Source organism: Scyliorhinus canicula, chromosome 13 (genome assembly GCF_902713615.1).
Source record: "Scyliorhinus canicula chromosome 13, sScyCan1.1, whole genome shotgun sequence".
Taxonomy (NCBI): Eukaryota; Metazoa; Chordata; class Chondrichthyes; order Carcharhiniformes; family Scyliorhinidae; genus Scyliorhinus; species Scyliorhinus canicula.
In genome coordinates this window covers 39,185,626-39,213,281 of record NC_052158.1, presented here as the reverse complement: position 1 = coordinate 39,213,281, position 27,656 = coordinate 39,185,626, and the positions used below count along the sequence as shown (strand labels likewise).

The 27,656-nt window shown below is 53.0% G+C and overlaps 1 protein-coding gene across 1 annotated transcript in view; it reads left to right on the top strand.

Moving 5' to 3' along the window:
• The window catches only part of LOC119975565, an 82,882-nt gene that overhangs the window by 28,619 nt on the left and 26,607 nt on the right, over positions 1 to 27,656 (top strand). Inside the window, exon 8 of the mRNA XM_038815353.1 lies at positions 10,963 to 11,253. Within this exon, the coding sequence (XP_038671281.1) occupies positions 10,963 to 11,253 (291 nt within the window). The remainder of the gene's footprint in view (positions 1 to 10,962; positions 11,254 to 27,656) is intronic.

The window sequence follows — 27,656 nt, the reverse complement described above, 5'->3', positions numbered from 1 at the left end:
TGCAATATAGCTTTGGCGAGGCTATTTTCAAGGATTGGTTCATCCGCTCTCCCATTCCCAAGCTTTGAGGATGTTGTGGGATGTGGAATCTTTGCTGGATTCCAAAAGCCCCACAAGGCTCCCTCAGGACTTTCCCCGTGAAATGGGCCACTTGGTCAGAATCCAGTTGAAGTGGCACCACCCACCTTGGTATGATTTCATTAGCCAATATGAAAGCCACGGTGCTAGCGGTGGCGTCCTTACACAGGAATGCTTCCACCCACCGGATGAATTGATCTACAATCAAACAGTATGTTTTACCCTGTACCCGAGGCAAAGGCCCAGTAAAATCTAGCTGCAAATTTTCCCATGGTCCCTTGGGCCGGGGGCTGACTTCCCATTTATCTTGCAGTAACAGCTTGGTTCCACCAGGGCGCACTGTATGCATCGCTGGCAGAATTTGGCCACATCCCTATCCATTCCCTTCCACCATCAACATTTCTTTAATAGTTTGATCATATTGTCCATGGTATCTGTCTAACAGGGATTGTTGCACGGTCTCGGGGGTATATTCCTGCACATTCCGTTATGGCCTATCTTTCCCCGTTATTTTTCCACCTCTCTTTTTCCTCCATTAGTGCTTGTTCTTGCAACTGTCTTCCATCAATATTGCCATTGTTTGTGGCCTTCACGTCTGCTATTCCTGGAGTCTGCATCCCCACCCGTTCCTGCTTTAATAGGCCTCTCGCAGCCTGATCAGCCCAACTATTACCTTGCTGTGCATGATTCCCAATTTTCCAATGGGCCTAATAACGGCTGCTTCTAAGGGCTGTCGGGCGGCCAGGATCAAGTCCTTGATTAAATTCTAAAGCTGTATGTGCCCTCAATCTCAAGAGCACAAGCCTCAATCTCACTAATACCGAAGAAAGACAAAGACCTGACTGAATGCTGTTCATACAGACCCATCTCACTAAGCGTAGACGGCAAAACACTGGCCAAGATCCGAGCCAAAAGGCTGGAGAACTGCGTTCCAGAGGTGGTTGCAGAGGATCAAACGGGCTTTGTCAAAGGTAGACAACTAACATTGAACATCAGGCGCCTGCTAAATGTGATCATGAGCCCATCCGGGGAGAGAACCCCTGAAGTGATTGGACGCAGAAAAGGCCTTCAACAGAGTCGAGTTTAAGTACCTCATACAGGTACTGGAGCGGTTCGGGCTTGGAACAGGGTTCAGCTTCTGGGTAAAGCTCCTGTACAATGCTCCCAGGGTGAACGTACGGACAAATAACACCAGCTCCCAGTACTTCCAGCTACACAGGGGCACCAGGCAGGGACAGGTACTGGAGCGGTTCGGGCTTGGAACAGGGTTCACCTTCTGGGTAAAGCTCCTGTACAACGCTCCCAGGGTGAACGTACGGACAAACAACTTCCAGCTACACAGGGGCACCAGGCAGGGATGCCCGCTGTACCCGCTGCTGTTTGCCCTCGCGATCGAACCACTAGCGATCGCTCTCAGAACAGCAAAGAACTGGAGGGGGATTCAAAGAGGAGGCAGAGAGCTCAGTGTCTCGTTCTTTGCGGATGACCTGCTCCTCAACATCTCACAAGGCAGCATGGAAGGAATCATCACGTTCCTGAAAGAGTTCAGTGCCTTCTCAGGCTATAAACTCAACATGAGCAAAAGACAATATTTCCCCGGTGAACCCGCAAGGGGGAGGGGCAGCACTGGGGGGACTGCCGTTCAAACAAGCCCGACACAAATTCTGCTATCTGGGGATCCAAATCGCTCATGACTGGAAAGGGATCCACAAATGGAACCTGACCAGTCTCCAGTCTGCCAGAGGAAGTCAAAAAGGACCTGCAGAGATGGAGTACACTCCCACTCTCCCTGGCGGGGAGAGTACAGACGATCAAAATGAACGTGCTGCCCAGGTACCTCTTCCTACTTAGATCCATCCCGATCTATAAACCCCAAGGCCTTTTTTTTAAACCACTGGACAAATTAATCATGGTGTTTGTATGGGGGGGGGGGGGGGGGGGGGGAGAGAGAGAGAGAGAGAGAGAGAGAGAGAGAGAGAGAATGCTAGGATCCAAAAGAAGGTTCGACAGAAAAAAAAATCCAGGGAGGGCTAGCCCTCCCAAACCTACAATGCTACCGGCGATGGCAGAAAGCGTGATGGGATGGATAAAGGAGCCAGAAGCCGAGTGGGTGCACACGGAGGAGGCCTCGTGAAAGGAGGCCTCACTCCAGACCCTCGCCATGGCGGCACTCCCATCCCCACCCAAAATACACTCCAGCAGCCGAGTGGTGGTAGCCACCCTCCAGACCTGGAACCAGCTATGACATCAATACGGACTGACCAAAATGGCTGACATAGCTCCCATCTGCAACAGCCATAGGTTCACGCCTGCACTCATTAAAAGTGGCGACATTGAGCCTTGCACACGTGGAGATGGAGTTGACAGGGATGGGGACATTAATAATCAGGGACCTATACACTGATGGTAAGATTAGAACAGTGGATGAACTGACGGAAAGATGCCAGCTAGCAAAGGGCAACAAACTCAGGTACCTGCAGTTGAAAAACTTCCTACGGAAGGGGACAAGGACATACCCGCAACCACTGCGACAGATACTATTAGAAGAGCTACTGGACACAGACATTCTTGCAGAAGGAACGGTAGCGAACGGTTAGCCCCCTACTCTACTCCCTGTACACACACGACTGCATGGCAAAACTTGGTTCCAACTCCATCTACAAGTTTGCTGATGATACGACCATAGTGGGCCGGATCTCGAATAACGACGAGTCCAAATACAGGAGGGAGATAGAGAACCTAGTGGAGTGGTGCAGCGACAACAATCTCTCCCTCAATGCCAGCAAAACTAAAGAGCTGGTCATCGACTTCAGGAAGCAAAGTACTGTGCACACCCCTGTCAGCATCAACGGAGCTGAGGTGGAGATGGTTAGCAGTTTCAAATTCCTAGGGGTGCACATCACCAAAAATCTATCCTGGTCCACTCATGTCGACGCTATCACCAAGAAAGCACAACAGCGCCTATACTTCCTCAGGAAACTAAGGAAATTCGGCATGTCCACATTAACCCTTACCAACTTTTACAGATGCACTATAGAGAGCATCCTATCGGGCTGCATCACAGCCTGGTATGGCAACTGCTCGGCCCAGGACCGCAAGGAACTTCAGAGAGTCATGAATACCGCCCAGTCCATCACACGAACCTGCCTCCCATCCATTGATTGCATCTACACCTCCCGCTGCCGGGGGAAAGCAGGCAGCATTATCAAGGATCCCTCACTTTTCCAACTCCTTCCATCGGGCAGGAGATACAGAAGTCTGAGAACACGGACGAACAGACTCAAAAACAGCTTCTTCCCCACTGTCACCAGACTCCTAAATGACCCTCTTATGGACTGACCTCATTAACACTACAACCCGTGTCTGCTTCATCCGATGCCAATGCTTATGTAGTACATTGTGTATATTGTGTTGCCCTATTATGTATTCTCATGTATTTTCTTGAATTCTGTTTAATTCCCTTTTCTTCCCATGTACTGAATGATCTGTTGAGCTGCTTGCAGAAAAATACTTTTCACTGTACCTCGGTACACGTGACAATAAACAAATCCAAATCCAAATCCAAATGTACGAACAACTGATAGAGAGGGCCGACACCAAACTGAACGTGATGAGGAGGAAATGGGAGGAAGGCTTGGGGTTTGAAATAGGGTGGGGACTGTGGAGCGAAGCACTGCATAGGGTCAACTCCACCTCCACGTGCGCAAGACTCAACCTTACGCAACTAAAAGTGGTACATAGAGCCCACTTAACAAGAACTCTTATGAGTAGGTTCTTCCCGGAGGTGGAGGACAGATGTGCTCGATGACAAGGAGGCCTGGCCAACCACGCCCACATATTCTGGTCTTGCCCCAGACTTGCAGGGTACTGGACAGCCTTCTTCGAGGCTATGTCCAAAGTGGTGGGGATGAGGGTGGAGCCATGCCCGATAGTGGCGGTCTTCGGGGTTTCAGACCAGCCAGATCTATTCCTGGGGAGGAGGGCGGATGCCCTTGCCTTTGCCTCCCTGATCGCCCGCCAGAGAATCCTGTTTGGCTGGCAGTCAGCAGCACCGCCCAGAGCTGCAGACTGGCTGTCCGACCTCTCGGAATCTCTCCAAATGGAGAAAATCAAATTCGCCATCCGAGGGTCAGAAGACGGCTTCCGCAAAACATGGGAGCCATTCACCCGGCTGTTCCGGGCCCTGTTTGTGGCCAACACATAAATAAATAAGCAGCCATGAGCGAGGGACAAATAGCCAAGATAAGATAGAAGAGAGGGAAGCAAGGGAGGGTTGGGTGGGAGGGGAAGGGGAGGACAGGGAAGGAGGAGGGCAGGGAGGGAGGAGGGCAGGGATGGAGGAGGGCAGGGAGGGAGGAGGGCAGGGATGGAGGACGGCAGGGAGGTAGGGAGGGCAGGGAGGCAGGAGGGCAGGGAGGGAGGGTAGGGAGGGAGGAGGACAGGGAGGGAGGGCAGGGAGGGAGAAGGGCAGGGAGGGAGGAGGGCAGGGATGGAGGAGGGCAGGGAGGTAGGGAGGAGGGCAGGGAGGGAGGAGGGCAGGGAGGGAGTAGGGCAGGGAGGGAGGAGGGCGGGGGAGGGCAGGGAGGGAGGAGGGCGGGGGAGGAGGGCAGGAGGGAGGAGGGCAGGGAGAGAGAAGGGCAGGGAGGGAGGAGGGCAGGGAGAGAGAAGGGCAGGGAGGGAGGAGGGCAGGGAGGAGGGCAGGGAGTGAGGGCAGGGAGGGAGGAGGGCAGGGAGGGAGGAGGGCAGGGATGAAGGAGGGCAGGGAGGGAGGGCAGGGAGGGAGGGCAGGGAGGGAGGGCAGGGAGGAAGGAGGGCAGGGAGGGAGGAGGGTAGGGAGGAGGGCAGGGAGGAAGGAGGGCAGGGAGGAAGGAGGGCAGGGAGGGAGGAGGGCAGGGAGGGAGGCCAGGGAGGGAGGAGGGCAGGGAGGGAGGAGGGTAGGGAGGGTGAAGGGCAGGGAGGGAGGCCAGGGGGGAGGAGGGCAGGGAGGGAGGAGGGTAGGGAGGAGGGCAGGGAGGGAGTAGGGCAGGGAGGGAGTAGAGCAGGGAGGGAGGGAGGAGGGCAGGGAGGGAGGAGGGCAGGGAGGGAGGAGGGGGGAGGGAGTAGGGTAGGGAGGGAGGGCAGGGAGGGAGGGCAGGGAGGAAGGAGGGGAGGAAGGGCAGGGAGGGAGTAGGGCAGGGAGGAAGGAGGGCAGGGAGGGAGTAGGGCAGGGAGGGGGGGCAGGGAGGGAGTAGGGCAGGGAGGGAGTAGGGCAGGGAGGAAGGGCAGGGAGGGAGGAGGGCAGGGAGGGAGGGCAGGGAGCGAGTAGGGCAGGGAGGGAGTAGGGCAGGGAAGGAGGGCAGGGAGGGAGGAGGGCAGGGAGGGAGGGCAGGGAGGGAGGAGGGCAGGGAGGAAGGAGGGCAGGGAGGGAGGGCAGGGGGGAAGGAGGGCAGGGAGGGAGGAGGGGGGAGGGAGTAGGGTAGGGAGGGAGGGCAGGAAGGAAGGGCAGGGAGGGAGGGCAGGGAGGGAGGCCAGGGAGGAAGGGCAGGGAGGGAGCAGGGCAGGGAGGAAGGAGGGCAGGGAGTGAGGAGGGCAGGGAGGGAGGAGGGCAGGGAGGAAGGGCAGGGAGGGAGGAGGGTAGGGAGGAGGGCAGGGAGGGAGTAGGGCAGGGAGGGAGTAGGGCAGGGAGGGAGGGAGGAGGGCAGGGAGGGAGGAGGGCAGGGAGGGAGGAGGGGGGAGGGAGTAGGACAGGGAGGGAGGGCAGGGAGGGAGGGCAGGGAGGAAGGAGGGGAGGAAGGGCAGGGAGGGAGTAGGGCAGGGAGGAAGGAGGGCAGGGAGGGAGTAGGGCAGGGAGGGGGGGCAGGGAGGGAGTAGGGCAGGGAGGGAGTAGGGCAGGGAGGGAGGGCAGGGAGGGAGGAGGGCAGGGAGGGAGGGGAGGGAGCGAGTAGGGCAGGGAGGGAGTAGGGCAGGGAGGGAGGGCAGGGAGGGAGGAGGGCAGGGAGGGAGGAGGGCAGGGAGGGAGGGCAGGGAGGGAGGAGGGCAGGGAGGAAGGAGGGCAGGGAGGGAGGGCAGGGGGGAAGGAGGGCAGGGAGGGAGGGCAGGGAGGGAGGAGGGGGGAGGGAGTAGGGTAGGGAGGGAGGGCAGGAAGGAAGGGCAGGGAGGGAGGGCAGGGAGGGAGGCCAGGGAGGAAGGGCAGGGAGGGAGGAGGGCAGGGAGGAAGGAGGGCAGGGAGTGAGGAGGGCAGGGAGGGAGGAGGGCAGGGAGGAAGGGCAGGGAGGGAGGAGGGCAGGGAGGGAGAAGGGCAGGGAGGGAAGAGGGCAGGGAGGGAGGGCAGGGAGGGAGGGCAGGGAGGGAAGCGGGCAGGGAGGAAGGGCAGGGAGGGAGGAGGGCAGGGAGGAAGGGCAGGGAGGGAAGAGGGCAGGGAGGAAGGGCAGGGAGGGAGGGCAGGGAGGAAGGAGGGCAGGGAGGAGAACAATAGCGGGGAGCGAGAAGGGAGGAGAGAAGACAAACTGGGGGGGAGAGCACAGGGGAAGACAGCGGCCATAACAACCCCCGCAAGGCGAGAAAAAGTAAGAAGAAACGGGAAGAAGGAATGACGGGCCGGTACTGATCCAACCATACGGATAAATGTAAATAGCATTAGGGGCAACATCCGGGAGTCACCACCACCCTGTTTTGTTTTTAAAAAGTGAAGGGAAGAATGGTGGGGTGGGTGGGCAACACTCCTTTTGCTGGAAAGTGTTTTCTGCTTCTTTTGTGTTTTGTTTTTCTGTGCGTATATTTGTAATAATTTCATGTGCAAAACCCAATAAAAACTTCTTATTTTTTAAAATTCAACTATTTGTGCTGAGTGGTTCCTGGGGATCTGTTCTCCTGCAATCAACTCACCTTCACTATCCCCTACAGCCCATGCCGTACGGGATTCTCCTCCTATGTACTTTCTTGCTCCATCCACATATACGTTGCTCCACTAATGTCATCCTCTACTTCCACAACACATTCATGCTCCGTTCCTTGTATTGTTAACCCCATTGCGGGATTTCCCCTCATATCTTTACAAATTTTCGCATGTCTGTCCCCAGGTACAATATTAGCTTCCCACTTTGAGCACCTACTATCCGAGACACCCTTCAGTCTTCCAGCCTCTAAGAGCTGAACAACAGTGTGAGGGCTATGGGGGATTATCTTACTCATTAGGGCGATGGGTTCTGATGCATTTATTGCCCACGAAACGCACGCCATAGCCTGCACACATCGGTACATGCCTGTGGCTACCGCATCCATTTGGGTGGAGTAATATCCCACTGGTCTTATTTTATCCCCGTGCCTCTGGGCTACCACAGCGGCCTGCATTCCACTAGCCTCCTGGCAGAATTGGTGGAATGACTGGGTCAACGTGCTGACATCAGGAGGAGGCGGTCTACCCCTCTGGGCTCGGGGCCCGTGCACTGCTGGGGGGGGCGGTATGCATGCACCAGACTGCTGGCATTCTGGAAGCTGGTTGCGGCCGGCATTTTTAAAAGCTGTTTGCGGCCATTGGGCGTGATTTCCCGCGAATGGGAACGCCGCGAAAAATGGCTCCGCGACCCTCCTGACATCCACACCCGACCCATTGGCAAGTCATGACCCTGGATTTGAAAATCACTGTTTTACAGCATTTAAGGTGCAGACCCAGGTACTTTTTAAAAGAGTTTAGGGCAGGGATGGGCAAACTACGGCCCACGGGCCGCATGCGGCCCGGCAAAGGTTTTTATGCGGCCCGCCAATGAGGTGCCCGGAATCATAACCGGCATTTTTGAAAAGCCGCCGGGGAAAAGCCGCTGAAGTAAATGCGCTTATTCAATATAATTTGTCAGATGGTCAAAGTAAATGACTGAGGAGGTACTGGAGTCTGCAGGCAAGCGTGAGGGCTGGAGATGCGAGAGTTTGGGGAGTAAGGGGTGGAGGAGTGAGTGGGGAGAAAATGTGGAGGATGAGTGAGGAACAGTGGAGTGAGGGCATGAGGAGTGGGGGTGGATGAGTGGGGGAGTTAGCAGTGAGGTGTGGAGGTGCGAGTAGTATAGGAACGAGGGGTGGATGACTGAGGGACGGAGGAGTAAAGTGTGGAGTGGTCAGAGGATGAGGAGTGAGAGGTGGATGTGAAGGAACAAAGAGTGAAGTGAGGGATGAAGAAGTGAGGGCTGTATGTCAGAGGATGAGGAGTGACCGGTGGGTGAAGGATTGAGGGTTGGAGATTGACAGTGGGGGAGTGAGGGTTGGACGGGAGAGAAATGAAGGAGTGAGGGATGGATGTCAGGGTTATTGAGGGGTGGAGGAGTGCAGGGTTGTGTAGAGGGGATGAGGGGAGGGGCAGTGAGGGCAATTGGAGTGAGGTGAGTGTCACCATGTAAACTACTTGTTCCTGACTAGCAGATAGGCCACATCCCACACATAGACCTGCTGAACCTGAGAAAAAACATTCCTTTAAAAATAAATCTGAGAACTTTCACCCAAATACTTGGCAAATCACAGCGTACACAAATGTGTCTGTTTAATATAGTACTTGTATGGAATTTGTGTATTAGTGATTAGTGGCAGTACAGTGGCACAGTGGTTAGCACTGCTGCCTCCCAGTGCCAGGTACCTGGGTTCGATCCCAGCCTGCGGTGACTGTGTGAAGTTTGCACATCCTCCCCGTGTCTGCGTGGGTTTCCTCCGGGTGTTCCGGTTTCCTACCACAGTCCAAAGGTGTGCAGGTTCGGTGGGTTGGCCATGATAAATTGCCCTTTAGTGTCCAAATGTTAGGTGGGGCTATGGGAATAATGGGCCGAAGTTGTGCTCTTTCAGAGGGTCGGTGCTGACCCGATGGGCTGAATGGCCTTCTCTGCACTGTAGGGATTCTATGATAGAAATTAAAATAGACCTAACTCCCTGACTCTTATCTTGAACTTTGTCAGTAAAAGTCATGTTTCCCATTTAAGATGTGTAAAATTAAAAGAATGGGGTTCCCATGGTTAAAAATAAACTTTCTTAGTAGCCCGGCGGAGGATCTTGCTGCAGTGGAAGGATGCGAGGCCCCCAAGTGTGGAGACCTGGATCAGTGACATGGCAGGATTTATAAAATTGGAGAGGGTCAAATTGGAGAGCAGCAACCCGGGGGGGGGGGGGGGGGTGTTCCTTATTATAGTTTCTATTTTTTTTTCTCTACGGTTATGTAACTTAACATTGTGTTAATTTAAGTTGTTGTTAATATGTTGTGTTGTTCATTGAAGAGGGGCGAATGTTTATGATTGCTATCATTATTGTTATTGTTGGTATTTTATTATGGTTCGATGTTGTTGTATAAATTCAACATTTTTCAATAAAAATTATTTAAAAAAAAAAATAAACTTTCTAATAAATATCCCATTCAGAATAACTGAATATCTCAGCCACATCAGAAACATAGATGTATCTCCATGGTGGGGAAAAGAACCTTCCTTCTACTGCACTGTAGCTGTGATGATCGGAATACCTTGCCCCTTTAAGAGGCTTGTGATGATCGGAAGACATTGCCCCTTTAAGAGGCTTGTGATGATCGGAATACCTTGCCCCTTTAAGAGGCTTGTGATGATCGGAATACATTGCCCCTTTAAGAGGCTTGGAACCCTGGGGGACTCCGCCTCTGGCTACGCCCCCTGGGAAACAGTACTTAAGATGAGACTCCATTTTGCGAGCACACTTCTCATTGAGGCTGCCATTTTTCACTGCTTATTAAAGCCTTTGATTACTGACCTAACTTTCGTGTCGTAATTGAGAGTGCCTCAGTAGCCAAGGTGTAGAACAGTGGGGCTGGACTCTCTGTTTTGGAGACTAAGCCCCCATGCCGTCGTATAAACTGTGGTCGTGTCAAAAGGTCACAGATTCCCTGTTCTGCAGGTGGCTAGCAAGGAGCTGTCATAGATCCCGAAGCTCCAATGCCAATACGGCCGCCAGCACTTCCGGGTCAGAGGCCGTGCATGCGCATGCGCATGACGGCAGCCTGTAGCGGCCGTGCTGTGCTCCGTGGCGGACTTAGCCCGCGGTCCTGGACTGCCAAAGTAGAACCTCGTATCAGCCGCTCACGCGCCCCGGACCGCCCGCCCTCATTGCCCCCAGTCCCGAATGAAGCCCCCCCCCTGCCCTCCGATCGACCTTCCCCCGACTGTGGCGGCACCGGACGGTGTCCGCAGCGGATCCTAGACAGTGTGAGCGCACGGAGCCCACGCAATTGGGAGCCGGTCGGCAACGGGGCATCGCTGAGCGGGCCTCAACCAATGTCCTGAGGCGGTGGATACTGGGCACGGTCTCGGGGTACGCCGATTTTCAGGGGGTGGAGAGTTGAAAAACGGGCGCCGCTCCCGATTTCGGCGCCAAAGAAAATTCTCGTCGCCGAACACGATATCAGCAGAGTCGGGGAACGGAGAATCCAGCCGGGTTTATTCAGAAACTGTAAAAGACAGAATAGGGATGAGGGTTTTGACGCCACAGTTAAAAATGCAACTCTCGAATTTTAACGAACGAGTTTTTCTTTGAGGTACTTTTTTGCAGCTGGAGCAATTCAACAGGAGAGACATTAGGAGGTGCCAGTGAAATGCCAAAGATAGTGGAAGGCGTGCTGCATCTTGTCCAGTGTGGGTGTGGTGACTGGAGGAGGCCGTGGTTAGCATCCCGCCGGTGGAATAGGAAAGCTGATACATTGCATTCTCCCCCCCCCCCCCCCCCCCCCCAGCAGGATTGCAGAAGTCTTCCCGGAACTGCATTCTCTCAGCTCAGTTCCAACGAAGGGCAGATGTTTAAACTCTTGTCCGCACTAATTGTGATGTAACCTGCGGTGGGGAAGCAGCCTGTGGAGTTCATTCTGAGTTCCACTTCCCCTTCCCTGTTCTGGTGAACTCACCGCACGCTGACCATTCTGGTTGGACCTGTTGACCAATGTTTCAGCTCCTCCCCTGCACAGTGTCAGACTCACTCTGGGAGACCTTCAATCCGGACTGCTAACAGAGAGAGGATCCAGGGCAGGAGTGCATCCAGGCAGTGGACCGGAGTCACTCAGATCCAGGCAAGGTTGCTCCTGCTGCTGCTGCCAGCGTTTGCTCCGGGTAGTCTTCATATTCTCCAGGATGGAGGCTTGGAAGGTGCATATGGCAGGGTCACATCTCATTATGCTGACTTTCTGCCTCACAACAGGAGTCCATGCAGGTAAGGAAAGGGCTTCCTGGTGGGAGGGGTGGGGAGGGAGGAAAGAGAGGCCATGAGGTGGGGTGGAGAATGGGCACCGGTTCGCAATGCCAGTGGAACTGCCATGAGTGGCAATGGGTGTAGCCTGGCATGATGGAACTCTACTCTGAATAACACCTCAATCGCAGCCAGCAACACAGAACAGGAAAGCCACAGATCCTGTTCCGAAACACAGCATTGAGGTCGCCAGCCCACTGCAGGCAAACGATCCAAAATTAGCAATGTTGCCCAGTCAGTGGCTGAGTACTGAGTGAGTGCTGCACTGTCGGAGGGTCAGTACTGAGGGAGTGCTGCACTGTCAGAGGGTCAGTACTGAGGGGGTGCTGCACTGTCAGAGGGTCAGTACTGAGGGAGTGCTGCACTGTCAGAGGGTCAGTACTGAGGGAGTGCTGCACTGTCAGAGGGTCAGTACTGAGGGAGCGCTGCACTGTCAGAGGGTCAGTACTGAGGGAGCGCTGCACTGTCAGAGGGTCAGTACTGAGGGAGAGCTGCACTGTCAGAGGGTCAGTACTGAGGGAGTGCTGCACTGTCAGAGGGTCAGTACTGAGGGAGCGCTGCACTGTTAAAGGGTCAGTACTGAGGGAGTGCTGCACTGTCAGAGGGTCAGTACTGAGGGAGTGCTGCACTGTCAGAGGGTCAGTACTGAGGGAGGGCTGCACTGTCAAAGGGTCAGTACTGAGGGAGGGCTGCCCTGTCAGAGGATCAGTTCTGAGGGAGTGCTGCACTCAGAGGGTCAGTACTGAGGGAGTGCTGCATTGTCAGAGGATCAGTACTGAGGGAGTGCTGCATTGTCAAAGAGTCAATACTGAGTGAGTGCTGCACTGTCAGAGGGTCAGTACTGAGGGAGTGCTGCACTGTCAGAGGGTCAGTACTGAGGGAGTGCTGCACTGTCAGAGGGTCAGTACTGAGGGAGTGCTGCACTGTCAGAGGGTCAGTACTGAGGGAGTGCTGCACTGTCAGAGGGTCAGTACTGAGGGAGCGCTGCACTGTCAGAGGGTCAGTACTGAGGGAGTGCTGCACTGTCAGAGGGTCAGTACTGAGGGAGTGCTGCACTGTCAGAGGGTCAGTACTGAGGGAGCGCTGCACTGTCAGAGGGTCAGTACTGAGGGAGTGCTGCACTGTCAGAGGGTCAGTACTGAGGGAGTGCTGCACTGTCAGAGGGTCAGTACTGAGGGAGGGCTGCACTGTCAAAGGGTCAGTACTGAGGGAGGGCTGCACTGTCAGAGGATCAGTTCTGAGGGAGTGCTGCACTGTCAGAGGGTCAGTACTGAGGGTGTGCTGCACTCAGAGGGTCAGTACTGAGGGAGTGCTGCATTGTCAGAGGATCAGTACTGAGGGAGTGCTGCATTGTCAAAGAGTCAATACTGAGTGAGTGCTGCACTGTCAGAGGGTCAGTACTGAGGGAGTGCTGCACTGTCAGAGGGGCAGTACTGAGGGAGTGTCACACTGTCAGAGGGTCTGTACTGAGGGAGTGCTGTACTGTCAGAGGGGCAGTACTGAGGGAGTGCTGCACTGTCAGAGGGTCAGTACTGAGGGAGTGCTGCACTGTCAGAGGGTCAGTACTGAGGGAGTGCTGCACTGTCAGAGGGTCAGTACTGAGGGAATGCTGCCCTGTCAGAGGGTCAATACTGAGGGAGTGCCGCACTGTCAGAGGGTCAATACTGAAGGAGAACTGCACTGTCAGATGATCAATGCTGAGGGAGTGGGTAGTGGAAGTATTATTTCACAGTTCAGGATTGGGTAGTGGAGGAATGACTGGTGGAGGAGTGATGAGTGGAGGAGGTTTTAAAGATGTTTTTATTAAATGTTTTCAAATTTACCAAATAACGCATCAAAAAAGTTTTTTTTTACAAAACCACCAATACAACATGGAAAAAAATAATAAATGTAGCTCAAACCCATGGACCCAATCCCCTCTTCCCCCTTTCCAACCCTCCTCTCCTTCTAGTAACTGACAGTGATTAATTCCTGAAAATAGGCAAGGAAAGGCCACCACTTCTGGTCGAATCCCTCAACTGATCCCCTCACGGTGTACTTGACCTTCACCAGATGCAGGAACTCCATCAGGTCCCCTCACCAGGCCGCGGTGCTGGGTAGGGTCGGGGACCCCAGCAGAACCTGCCTCCAGGCAATCAACGTGGGGAAGGCGAGAACATTCCCCTCCGCTCCTGTCTTCAGCCCCGGCAGTCCGACAGTAACCAGAGGACAGGGCTCCAATTCAAAAAATAAAATCTCCAACATAGTGCTAAAGAAGGAACCCCAAAAGCTCACAGGTTTGGGATAGGACCTGAACATGTGCGTGTGGTTGGCCGGGACCCCGGAATGCCGCTCACACTTACAGAACATATAACATAGAAGAGTACAGCATACTTCGGCCCATGATGTTCTGCCGACCATTTATCCTAATCTAAGATCAATCTAACCTACACCCCTTCACTTTACTGCTGTCCATGTGCCTGTCCAAGACTCGCTTAAAAGTCCCTAATGACTCTGACTACACCACCTCTGCTGGCAGTGAATTCCACACACCCACCACTCTCTGTGTAAAGAACCTACCTCTGACATCTCCCCTATACACCTCTATCAAGTCACCTCACTTCCTTCTTCGCTCCAGTGAGAAAGCGCAAGCTCCCTCAATCTTTCTTCATGAGACAACCCCACCAGTCCAGGCAGCATCCTGGTAAATCTCCTCTGTACCCTCTCCCAAGCATCCACATCCTTCCTATAATGAGGCGATCCAGAACTGGGCACAATGATTCAAGTGTGGTCTAACTAGGGTTTTATAAAGCTGCCGCAAAACCTCTCAGCTGTTAAACTCAATCCCCCTGTTAATGAAAGCCAACACTCCATACGCCTTCTTAACAACCCTATCAACATGGGTGGCAACTTTGAGGGATCTATGTACGTGGACCTCAAGATCCCTCTGTTCCTCCACATTTCTAAGAATCCTGCCTTTAACCCTGTATTCAGCATTCAAATTCGACCTTCCAAAATGAATCACTTCACATTTATCTAGGTTGAATTCCATCTGCTACTTCTCAGCCCAGCTCTGCATCCTGTCAGTGTCCTGTTGTAACCTGCAACAGCCCTCAACACAATCTACAACTCCACCAATCTTCGTACCATCGGCAAACTTACTAACCCATACTTCCACTTCCTCATCCAAGTCATTTATAAAAACCATAAAGAGCAGAGGTCCCAGAACAGATCCTTGCAGGACACAACTGGTTACCAATCTCCAGGCGGAATACTTTCCATTCACTACCACTGTCTTCTTTTGGGCAGCCAATTCTGTATCCAGACAGCCAAATTTCCCTGTATCCCATGCCTTCTGACTTTCTGAATGAGCCTACCATGGGGAACCTTATCAAATGCCTTCCTGAAATCCATATCCACCACATCCACTGCCCGACCTTCATCAGTGTGTCTCGTCACATCCTCAAAGAATTCAATAAGGCTTGTGAGGCATGACCTGTCCCTCACAAAGCCATGCTGACTATCTTTAATCAAACTATGTTTTTCTAAATAATCATAAATCCTATCTCTCAGAATCCTTTCCAATATTTCGCTCACCACAGACGTAAGACTGATGGGTCTGCAATTCCCAAGGATTTCCCTATTCCCTTTCTTGAACAGGGGAACAACATTCGCCCCCCTCCAATCATCCGGTACTACTCCAGTGGAGAGCGAGGACACAAAGATCATCACCAACGGCGCAGCAATCTCCTCCCTCGCTTCCCATAGTAACCTTGGGTATATCCCATCAGGCCCAGGGGACTGATCTATCCTGATGCTTTTCAAAATTTCCAGCACATCCTCCTTCTTAATATCAACCTGTTTGAGTCTATTAACCTGGTTCACACTGTTCTCATGAACAACAAGATCCCTCTCTCTAGTGAATACTGAAGCAAAATATTCATTTTGGGTCTCCCCTACTTCCTCAGACTCTAGGCTCAAGTTCCCTCCACTATGCCTGATCGACCCTTATCTCACTCTGATCATCCTCTTATTTCTCACATAAGTGTAGAACGCCTTGGGGTTTTCCCTAATCCTTCCTGCCAGAGCTTTTTCATGCCCCCTTCTAGCTCTCCTCAGACCATTTTTGAGTTCCTTCCTGGCTACCTTGTAACCCTCTAGAGCCGTGCCAGATCCTTGCTTCCTCAACCCTCAACCTTACGTATGCTTCCTTCTTCCTCTTGATTAGAAGCTTCATTAGAATTTCCCCTTCCCCAATTAAATACCTTCCCATACTGTCTGTTCTTATCCCTCTCCATGACTATGGTCAAGGTCAAGGAGTTGTGGTCACTGTCACCGAAATGCTCTCCCACCGAGACATCTGACACTTGGCCTGGTTCTTTGCCAAGCAGCAAGTCCATTATGGCCTCCCCGCTAGTCGGCTTATCTACATATTGAGTCAGGAATCCTTCCTGTACACACCTGGCAAAATCTGCTCCATCCAAACCATTTGCAGTAAGGAGGTTCCAGTCAATATGTGGTCCCTATGTTCAAGAAGGGGAGTAGAGATAACCCCGATAACTATAGGCCGGTGAGCCTCACGTCTGTGGTGGGTAAAGTCTTGGAGAGGATTATAAGAGATACGATTTATAATCATCTAGATAGGAATAATATGATTAGGGATAGTCAGCATGGTTTTGTGAAGGGTAGGTCATGCCTCACAAACCTTATTGAGTTCTTTGAGAAGGTGACTGAACAGGTAGACGAGGGTAGAGCAGTTGATGTGGTGTATATGTATTTCAGTAAAGCGTTTGATAAGGTTCCCCACGGTCGTCTATTGCAGAAATACGGAGGCTGGGGATTGAGGGTGATTTAGAGATGTGGATCAGAAATTGGCTAGTTGAAAGAAGACAGAGGGTGGTGGTTGATGGCAAATGTTCAGAATGGAGTTCAGTTACGAGTGGCGTACCACAAGGATCTGTTCTGGGGCCGTTGCTGTTTGTCATTTTTATAAATGACCTAGAGGAGGGCACAGAAGGTTGGGTGAGTAAATTTGCAGACGACACTAAAGTCGGTGGAGTAGACAGTGTGGAAGGATGTTGCAGGTTACAGAGGGACATAGATAAGCTGCAGAGCTGGGCTGAGAGGTGGCAAATGGAGTTTAATGTAGAGAAGTGTGAGGTGATTCACTTTAGAAATAACAGGAATGCGGAATATTTGGCTAATGGTAAAATTCTTGGTAGTGTGGATGAGCAGAGGGATCTCGGTGTCCATGTACATAGATCCCTGAAAGTTGCCACCCAGGTTGATAGGGTTGTGAAGAAGGCCTATGGTGTGTTGGCCTTTATTGGCAGAGGGATTGAGTTCCGGAGCCATGAGGTCATGTTGCAGTTGTACAAAACTCTGGTACGGCCGCATTTGGAGTATTTTGTACAGTTCTGGTCGCCTCATTATAGGAAGGACGTGGAAGCTTTGGAACGGGTGCAGAGGAGATTTACCAGGATGTTGCCTGCTATGGAGGGAAAATCTTATGAGGAAAGGCTGATGGACTTGAGGTTGTTTTCGTTAGAGAGAAGAAGGTTAAGAGGTGACTTAATAGAGGCATACAAAATGATCAGAGGGTTAGATAGGGTGGACAGCGAGAGCCTTCTCCCGCGGATGGAGGTGGCTAGCACAAGGGGACATAGCCTTAAATTGAGGGGTAATAGATATAGGACAGACGTCAGAGGTAGGTTTTTTACGCAAAGAGTGGTGAGGCCGTGGAATGCCCTACCTGCAACAGTAGTGAACTCGCCAACATTGAGGGCATTTAAAAGTTTATTGGATAAGCATATGGATGATAATGGCATAGTGTAGGTTAGATGGCCTTTAGCTTTTGACTTCCCATGTCGGTGCAACATCGTGGGCCAAAGGGCCTGTACTGCGCTGTATCGTTCTATGTTCTATGTTCTAATATTATTAGGGAAGTCGAAGTCACCCATGACAACAACTTTGTTACTTCTGCACTTTTCCAAGATCTGCCGCCCAATCTGTTCCTCCATCTCTCTGCTGCTTTTGGGGGGTCTATAGAAAACTCCCAATAAAGTGACTGCTTCTTTTTTGTTTCTGACTTCCACCCATACTGACTCAGTAGACAAACCCTCTCAACTACCTCCTTTTCTGCAGCTGTGGCGCACTCCCTAATTAACAGTGCCACTCCCCGTCCTCTTTTACTTCCCTCCCTATTCTTCTGAAAACATCTAAAACCCGGAACATCGAACAACCATTCCTGCCCCTGTGAAATCCATGGGTGGGATTCTCCGACCCTGGGCCAGGTCGGAGAATCACCGGGGGAGGACACGGCGAGGCGGGGGGATCCGAGGGGGGGGGCTCCTGTGGCTTCTCCTGGTGGGGGTTTATGTTCCTCCACGCCAGGCCCCTGTAGCTCTCCGCCATGTTGTGTCGGGGCCAGCCTGGAGAAGGAAACTAACGCGCATGTGCGAGTTTACGCCGGTCGTAGCGCGCATGGGCGAATTAGCTCCAGTCATAGTGCGCATGTGCAGACCCGCGGCGGCCATTTGACGCCGGCATTGGCAGCTGGAGCTGCGCGAGTCGCTTCAGTGCTGTGCTGGCCCCCTATAGGGCACAGGATTGCTGCTCCTTGAGGCATGTTGACGCCGTCGTAAAACGCAATGGCGTTTACGATGGCGTCAACGCTTTGCCTCAGGATCAGAGAATCCCGCCCAGAGTCTCTATAATGGCCACAACTTCGTAGTTCTGAGTACTGATCCATGCTCTAAGTGCATCTCCCATATTCCTGGCCCTCCTTGCATTGACACACTTTAAACCATTCCACTGAGTGCAACTTTGCCCTATCAACTGTCGACCCTTCCTCACAGACTTGCTGCATACTATTTCTGCCTGTTCAACAGCTACCCTGTCTTCTGATCCGTAGCTCTGGTTCCCATTCTCCTGCCAAACTAGTTTAAACCCTCCCAAAGAGCTCTAGCTAACCTCCCGCCCAGGATACTGGTGCCCCTCCAGTTTAGGTGCAATCCGTACTTCATGTACAGTTCCCACTTTTCCCAGAAGGTATCCCAATGATCCACATATCTGAAGCCTTCCCTCTTGCACCAGCCCTGTAGCCACGTGTTCAGCTGCACTCGCTCACTGTTCCTTGCCTCACTTGCACGCGGCACCGGTAGCAATCCTGAGGTCACTACTCTGCTTGTCCTGCGTTTTAGCTTGCAACCTAACTCCCTAAAATCACTTTTTAGATCTTTATCCCTTTTCGTAGCTATGTCGTTGGTGCCTATGTGCACCACAACTTCTGGTTGCTCACCATCCCACTTAAGAATCTTGTAGACTCGATCCGAGACATCCCTGGCCCTGGCACCAGGGAGGCAACATACCTTCCGGGAGCCTCGCTCGCGACCAGAGAATCTCATATCCCCTAACCATTGAGTCACCTATTACTATTGCTTTTCTATTCTCCCCCCTTCCCTTCTGAGCCCCAGAGCCAGACTCAGTGCCAGAGACCTGGCCGCTAGGGCCTTCCCCCGGTAGGTCATTCCCCCAACAGCATCCAAAACGGTATACTTGTTTTGAAGGGGAATGGCCACGAGGGATCCCTGCACTGCCTGCCCGTTCTTTTTCCTTCCCTCGACTGTAACCCAGCTACTCTTGTCCTGTACCTTGGGTGTGACTACCTCCCTGTAACTCTTCTCTCACCCCCTCTGCCTCCTGGATGATCCGAAGTTCATCCAGCTCCTGTTCCCTAACGCGGTCCCTGAGGAGCTGGAGTTGGGTGCACTTCCCGCAGGTGTAGTCAGCGGGGACACCGGTGGTATCCCTCACCACCCACATCCTACAGGAGGAGCATGCAACTGCCCGAGCCTCCTTCCCCTCTGATCTGAACTCCCAAATAGATTTAAAGGGGGAAAAGAAGAAAAGATTAAACACCCGTTTAATCTCGAACCTCACCCCCTTCTTGGCGAGGGCAGCCTTGACCCGATCAAACCCAGTTCTCCTCTTCGCCAGTTCTGCGCCCAGGTCCTGGTACACCCGTAGCTCGTTCCCCTCCCAGGTAAACTTCCTCATCTGCCTTGCCCACTGAAGAATCTTCTCCTTGTGCAGAAAGCAGTGTAACTGCACTACCACTGCAATTGGCGGCTCGCCCAGTTGCGGCCTCTGGATTAGTGCTGTGTGCACTCGGTTGACCTCCAGGGACTGCTCAAAGGCCCCCACTCCCATCAACTGCTTCAACATTTTGGCCTCATACGTACCATCCTCCACATGTTTGATACCCACGGGCATCCCCACGATCCAGTTTTAATCTTCTGGAGCGATTCTCCACCTTCTCCTTCAGCCTCTTCTGGGTCTCCCGGATCACCCCCACCTCGGCCACCAATGAGGCTAATTGTTCCTCGTGCTCCCCCACCGCCTCCTCCACTTTCTGGATCGCGCGGCCCTGGGACTCCAGCCTCTGCTCCACTCCCTCAATCCTTGCTTTAACCGCCTCCACCACCGTGGCCAGGTCCTCCAGGGCCTCCTTCCTCTGCTGACAGCACTTTCCGTTCGGAAAGTCCACCAACTGCTCCGTTGACGACTGGGCGGGCAGCACGACCCCCCCCTTGCCCTCCGCCATCTTAGCCTGTGACGCATCTCGAAGACTCTCCTGTTCCAGCAGCTCCTTTCTTCTCGTTCCACTCCTAGTTGGTGGGCCCATCCACCAGCCACACCAGAGGAGTAACACCTTCGCCAGGTACGCCTACACCTCTTTCCATCCAAAACATCACCCTTCAGATGGGGAAAGGATCAATCAAATACCACCTTGAGCGGGAGCCATCAAATGTGCGACCCGCTCACTCCATGGCTGCCACCGGAGGTCCCTCTCTCCAGCCCGTTCCTTCCTCATTCCCCAAACACAGTGCCCAGCGTGCCAGCTCAAATGGATGGTTGGTCCAAATAGGGGTCAACTTCGACAGAAACTCAACGTGGATACGACCACGAGACTTGGAGAATATTTTGTCGGTGAAAACGGGAATGAAGCCATCACCGGCGCACCCAGCCTTTACTCCTTACATGACCTTGCCTCTACCTGCACCCGTGCTGCCCCTGGGTCACTATTACAACCCGGCACGCTTTCCATATTGGCTGCCCAATAATAAAAAAGCAAATTGGACAATGCCAGGCCCACCGATTATCTATCCTTCTGTAGAATTGTCCTACAAATTCTCGGAACCTTAACATGCCGATATAAAAGCTGCTATCAACCTGTTCATCTTCCCGAAAAAGGATTTAGGGAGGAAGACATTGAATAAGAAACAAAAACTGTGGGAATATATTCATTTAGACAGACTGGATCCTGCCCACCAAGGCCAGGGGAAGGTTATCCCACCGTTGCAGATCAGACTGCACCTTGCTCACCTGACTGGAGTCATTCAATTTATGGAACCAGGCCCAAGCCCGAGCCACCCGGACACCCAGATACATGAAGCTTGATCTGGCAAGGCGAAGGGGAAACACCCCCAGGTTGGCACCCCTCCCCGTGGGGTCCACTGGGTCCAGATTCAACTTGTAGCCTGAAAAAAAGCCAAAGCTCTTCAGTATCTCCATTATATCACCCATAGTGGGGACTGGGTCCGTAACATAAAGCAGTAAGTCGTTGGCATATAGAGAGACCCTACACTCCACCACACCCTCACCCCCTCCAACTAGTCCCTTCTACTTTCCCAAAACACTCAAAGCCATAGCCAGCAGCTCCATAGCCAATAGGAGGGGAGACATCGGACACCCCTGCCTCGTTCCCCTACCCATTTGAAAGTACCCTGAACTCAAAGTGTTGGGACATACACTAGCCAATGGGGCATTATACCGTAAAAGTATCCACGGCACAAACTTCGGTCCAAGACCGAATCTCTCCAAAACTGTAAACAGGTGTTTCCACTCCACCCAATCAAATGCCTTCTCGGCATCCAAGCACCTCTGGATCGGGCCCTGCCAACAGGGTTGGGAGCTAACAGCCGCCGGACATTAGACAAATCTTGTCTGCTTTTCACCTATCACCCTCGGGAAACATCTCTAACCTCGCTCGTACCTGAGCCAATAACTTGGCATCCACATTCAGCAACGAAATAGGACGATATGACCCACCTTCCACTTGACCCTATCGTTTTTCAACTCAAGGGAAATCGATGCCTGCACTAGAGTCGCCGGAAGGGAGCCCCGGGTCAGAGAGTCCTTAAACCATGTCCACCAGCAACGGGACCAATTAATCGGCAAACTTCTTATAAACCTCCAGAGAAAACCCATTTGGTCCTGCGGCCTTGCCTGTTTATTTCCACCCTATAGCTTCCCAAGGATCTAGCAGTGTCTCCAACTCTTCAAGCTCCTCCTCCCCCCACCGCAAGAAATCCAGACCCTCCAAAAATTGTCGATATATCCGACCCCCCACTGAAGCCTCCGACCTGTAAAAATTCTTATAAAAAGCCTCAAACGCACCGTTAACTCTATCCGAGGTGGACACCCGCCTGCCGCTCGATCCCTGGCTTATATAATCTCCCTGGAGACCGCCTGCTGCCTCAGCTGGTGAGCCAGGAGATACCTGGCCTTCTCCCATATTCATTGAACGCCGCAACTGGCAAACCGCCTTACCTGTAGACAACAGATCGAATTACATTTACAGTTTCTTCCTCCTCGCCAGGCTCTCCAGGGTAGGGTAACTCCAATATCTGTGGTCCACATCTAGTATATCGCCAACTAGCTTCTGGTGCTCCTCTCTTACCTCCCTATCCATGTGCACCTTGTATGCTTTAATTGCCACGCTGGTAACTGTTTCAGAAAGTTAAGGGACAGACAACCCATTCCCATTGTACCCTACACACTCTGGGCAAAATTCTCCGACCCCCAGCAGGGTCGGAGAATCGCCTGGGCCAGCCGCAAATCCGGCCCCCGCCGTGGCAGAGATTCTCCGCCACCCGGGAAGTGGTGGTGTCAGGAATCTCGCCACTCCGATCGGCGAGGCTCCTGCAGTGATTCTCCGGCCCGGATGGGCCAAAGTCCTGCCGCTGGGAGGCCTCTCCCGCCGCTGGGGTTTGAACCACCTCTGGTAACGGCAGAATCAGCGGCGCGAGTGGGCCCCCGGGGTGCGGGCGATCGGACCCCGGGGGGTGTCCCCACGGTGGCCTGGCCCGCGATCGGGTCCACCGCTCAGACTCCGGGCCAATGCCCTGGGTGCACTATTTCTCTTCCGTGGCCGCCACGGCCTCCGCCATGGCGGAAGCGAAGAGAAACCCACATCGCGCATGTGCCGGCAGTGACGTCAGCGGCAGCTGGCGCCGACCGGCGAAAGCCTTTCGGCCAGCCCTGCTGCCGGGGGCGCCGGTGTTTTGAGCCAGTCTTCTGGGGAGGCGCGACCCCGGAGTGGTTGGCGCCACTCCCCTACGCCGGACCCCCCGTCACGCCGGGTAGGGGAGAATGCCGCCCTCTATCGTCTTAGAAATGTGCCCACAAAACCCCATATCCACCAATAGCACAACATTTAACTTCCACGCCGGAAGATGAACAGGACACACCTCTAAAACTAAGGACACCAAGTACGGAGCATGGTCTGAAATGAGTATAGCCGAATATTCTGCTTTTCTCACCCTGGAAGAAGAGACCTACCCATCAAAAAGAAGTCTATCCGGGATATACCTTATGAACTGGGGAAAAGAATGAGAATTCTTTATTTCCCAGATGCCTGAACTGCAACAGGCTCGCTCCACCATCTCTTCCATAAACGCTAGCAGCGCCGCAGTGGCCTAACTTCGGCTCCAGCACAGTTTTAAATCTCACCCCAGGATCAGTTGGTGTGTGTCCAAATCCGGAATGGAGGCCCAACCCACCCCCGGGCCCCACTGTCGCAGCCCAAGTGAAGTACCCGGCTCACCCACCCCTTCCGGAGTCTGAGCTGGTCCTTCACCCGCAAAAGAGTCTCCTGCAAAAGCACCACATCGGCCATCAAGTTCTTCAGGTGAGTGTAAACTCCCGCCTTCTTCATCGGGTCCCCTAACACCCGCGCATCCCATGTGACCAACCTGATTGGGGGTCTCTCACCACCCTCAACCCAGAGTCAGTCATTTTCACCATGAAGCATTATCCCGCACCGACACCAAATACCCAGACCTCAGGCCCACCCAAAATGGCTGCCAACCCCAGCCAAAGGGTGAGACAAAGAAAAAACCCTCTTCACCGTCCGAGCACCAACTTTCCCCCCCCATCCCTCCCCGCCCCAGCCACTCCTCAGCAGCCCCCCCCCCCATTAACCTTCTGATCACCTACCAGAGAGCAATGCTCCCTCCTCACCAACTGCATCCCCCACAAAACAAACAAACGAGGCCCATTGAACCCCGTCTAAGCAGGTCCAACAGACCACAGCACCTCCCCCCACCACACTCCCGTTCTCAAGCTAAAACCTTGCTGCCAGCGAGGTTGCCCTGACTCAGGGTAGATATGAAGGAACAAAGAAAAACAAAGCTTCCTAGCCTGTCCCCCATTACAGGCACCGAAAAACAAAATCCAACACCCATGAAATATCCAAATTCCCTCAGGGACCATGCATTCCATTCATATTACCGTAACCACTACCCCCGACCCACATTGACCCCCCATCCCCTCCCAGAACACATATGCAAAGCCCACATAAGAACAAATATATACAGTGCACAAGAAATCCCAAACAAATCAATCCCATCAACAACCATAAAAGTCCCCAGAGAGTCCCCTTTCACTGAGTCTAAGACCGGGTTCTTTAGCAAAGGCTTCTACCTCCTCTGATGTATTGATCCTTTGACCCAAAAGTAACACGCAGCTCACTGGATACATCACCCAAACCCTTCTCTGCTCTGGCCTTCACCTTATTAAAGGCTGCCCGCCTCTTCGCCAGCTCCCCTCCGAAGTCCTGATATATCCAAATGACTCTCCTCTCCCTTCCCATCGCGTGTCTTTGGCCTATCTCAGTATCCGCTCCTGAAATGGGGATGGGGGAGATGGGGAGGGGGGATTGCAACGTGACAGAGTTTGAGACTGAACATGGTCATGGGCAGTTAAGGGGGCCATCTTGGATGGGCCCGGTTCAGGGCAGTATTAAAGGAGGCAGAGCCGGAGGGCGATGATAGTTATTGTCTCTATGGATGCAGAGAAGGCCTTTGATTTGGTAGAGTGGAGGTATCTTTTCAAGATCTTGGGTAGGTTTGGGTTTGGTCCGCAGTTTGTGGCGTGGGTGCGCCTGTTGAATGTAGCCCTGATGGCGAGTGTACGTACGAACGTGATGAGTTCGTGGAGTTTTGGGCTGCACAGGGGAATGAGGCAGGTGCATCCGCTGTCGCCATTGTCGTTCGCGCTGGCAAGAGAGCCATTGATGATGGCTCTTAGGGGTAAGCGGAATGGCACGGGAATGGCACGGGGAGCAGGGAGCACCGGGTGTCGTTGTACCCGGGCGACCACTTGTTGTTTGTGCTGGACCCGATGGAGAGTATGGGTGGGATTATGGAAATATTGGAGAGGTTTGGGGCCTTCTCTGGACATGTTAAATGCCGAGAAGCGTGAGGTGTTTCTGGTGAATGTGGCGGGGTGGAGGGCAAACCTTGGGGTGTTGCCATTTAAGGTAATTAGGGAAAGGTTTAGGTACTTGGGGATTCAGGTGACCGGGGAGTGGGCTACAATGCACAGGTGGAATTTGACAACATTGGTGGAGGAGATTATGAGTTATTTTAAAAGATGGGACACACCACGCTTGATACTGGCAGGGAGGGTGCAGATGGTACAAGCTGAGTTTTTTGCAAAGGCTTCTGTTTGTTTTCCAGTCCATCCCGATCTTTCTCCCTGAGGCCTTCTTCCAGAAATTGGAGACAGTGATTTTGGCGGGAAGGTGCTGAGGGTAAAGTGGGCCCTGCTACAGAGGCAGAAAGGGAGGTTGGTACTCCCGAGCCTGCTGCACTATAACTGGGTGGCAAATGTGGAGAAGGTGCAGCAATGGGGGGGAGGGTCAAGATGGAGGAGTCCTGTAGGGGTACAGTCGACAGTCAGGGTGTGGAATCAGCTGCGGAGACACTTTAAGTTGGGGGATGTCGGTGTTGACACCGCTGTGCAGGAACCATGGGTTTAAACCGGGGAGAGATGGATGGGATGTATGGGACGTGGAGGGAGGCGGGGCTGAGGAGGGATTCGTACTCGGGAGGGATGTTTGCAGATCGGGATGAGTTGCGGGAGAGGTTTGAGTTTCCGAGGGGGAGTGAATTTAGATACATGCAGATGAGGGACTTTGTGCGGAAGGAGTGGAGGACGTTTCCCAGGTTTCCGGGGTACACGTTGTTGGAGCAACCGCTGCTCCCGGATGAGGGTAGGATTGGGAATATATAAGGGTGGATGGGAGAGTTGGGGGGGGGGGGGCACAAGTGGTGAGGAACAAGAAGAAATAGGAGGATGAGTTGTGGGGGGAGATAGGCTGGGGACTGTGGTGTGAGACGATGCTTAGAGTGAATTCAACCGTCTTCTTGCGTGAGGATGGACTTCAGTTCAACGTGATGTGCAAGGTATATATGACCCAGGCGAGGATGAGTGGGCTCTCCCAGGCAGTGGCCAATGGGTGCGAGAACTGTGGGCGAGGGCCCGTGAATCACACGCACATGTTCTGGCGTTGTGAGAAGCTGGAGAGAAACAGGGAAGTGGTTATTGGGTTGTCTAAGATTGTGGGGGTGGAGGTCAAGTCGGACCCAATGGTGGCGATCTTTGGAGTATCGGGAATGCCGGAGCTGATGGAGGGGTAGGGGGCCGGTGTTGTAGCCTTCACCTCTCCGATTTCTCGGCGAAAGATATTGCTAAATTGGAAGGTGGACTGAGTTTGTTGAGTGTGTTTATGTGTAGGTTATATTTTTACAAATGTTTGGAGTAAAATACATTTTAAAAATAAAGATCTCAGCCTCCAACGAGGTGATTTGATCACTATGCCGTGATATTGTTGCCTCCACTCAACTCAATGCCTCTCCGAGCTCCTTCACAGTCTCCGAGGTTTTCAGCACCGTCTCCCGAATCAGACCAAGCTCCCTCTCAGTTGACCCTTTGAAGGTTTCCATGATCACCTGCCCTTGTTTCTCGAAGTGTTTTCCAAACTGATTCTCAGACTCTGAGACCACTACCCCTGGCAGCAGACCTGCTGTGAAGGGAGCGGCCGCACCCTCTGGAGTTTATCCAGCATCTACCCCCTCCCCCGGTGAGGCACAGGGACTCCCCAACTCCGTCGCAGGATTGCCGCTTGCCATCTTTCTGACAGTCTTTCTTGAGACTTTCGACATTGTCACTTCGACAGGCTCACTAAACCTTTAGACGGGCCATGTTTGTCTCCCAAAATTTCCCGGGAAAACCCGGCGAAAAGGACCAAAAATCCAGTACGTGGGCTGCAGCTAGCTTGGATGCTACCTTCTCTTACATACTACCGCCAGATGTCTACCTGAGTGGAGGGGTTAAGGCTTGGGGAGGGAGTAGCATAGATAGAGGCAGAGTCAGTAAAGGATGAATATTTAACCAGCCTCCCATTGAGTGACAGTCAGCTCACAATCATCACATTCCAGCCGTGCGGACTGGACTCGGCTCTGAATGTAGCACCAGAGAAAAAGCCGACAGGAGAATACTGACCGAATGCCTGTTATTCCTGATTTTTCAGGAATGTCACAATCTACCTGCACCATTGCTGGAAGATGTCACAGGAAGTGACACAGGCAGTTGGCCATTTCAGAGACATGGATAGAGCAGGGACAGGAATGGTTGTTGCAGGTTCCGGGGTTTAGGTGTTTTAGTAAGGTCAGAGAAGGGGGCAAAAGAGGGGGAGGTGTGGCGCTGCTAGTCAAGGACAGTATTACGGTGGCGGAAAGGATGCTAGATGGGGACTCTTCTTCCGAGGTAGTATGGGCTGAGGTTAGAAACAGGAAAGGAGAGGTCACCCTGTTGGGAGTTTTCTATAGGCCACCTAATAGTTCTAGGGATGTAGAGGAAAGGATGGCGAAGATGATTCTGGAAAAGAGCGAAAGTAACAGGGTAGTTGTTATGGGAGACTTTAACTTTCCAAATATTGACTGGAAAAGATATAGTTCGAGTACATTAGATGGGTCGTTCTTTGTACAATGTGTGCAGGAGGGTTTCCTGACACAATATGTTGACAGGCCAACAAGAGGCGAGGCCACATTGGATTTGGTTTTGGGTAATAAACCAGGCCAGGTGTTAGATCTGGAGGTAGGTGAGCACTTTGGAAACAGTGACCACAATTCGGTGACCTTTACGTTAGTGATGGAAAGGGATAAGTATACCCCGCAGGGCAAGAGTTATAGCTGGGGGAAGGGCAATTATGATGCCATTAGACATGACTTAGGATGTGTAGGTTGGAGAAGTAGGCT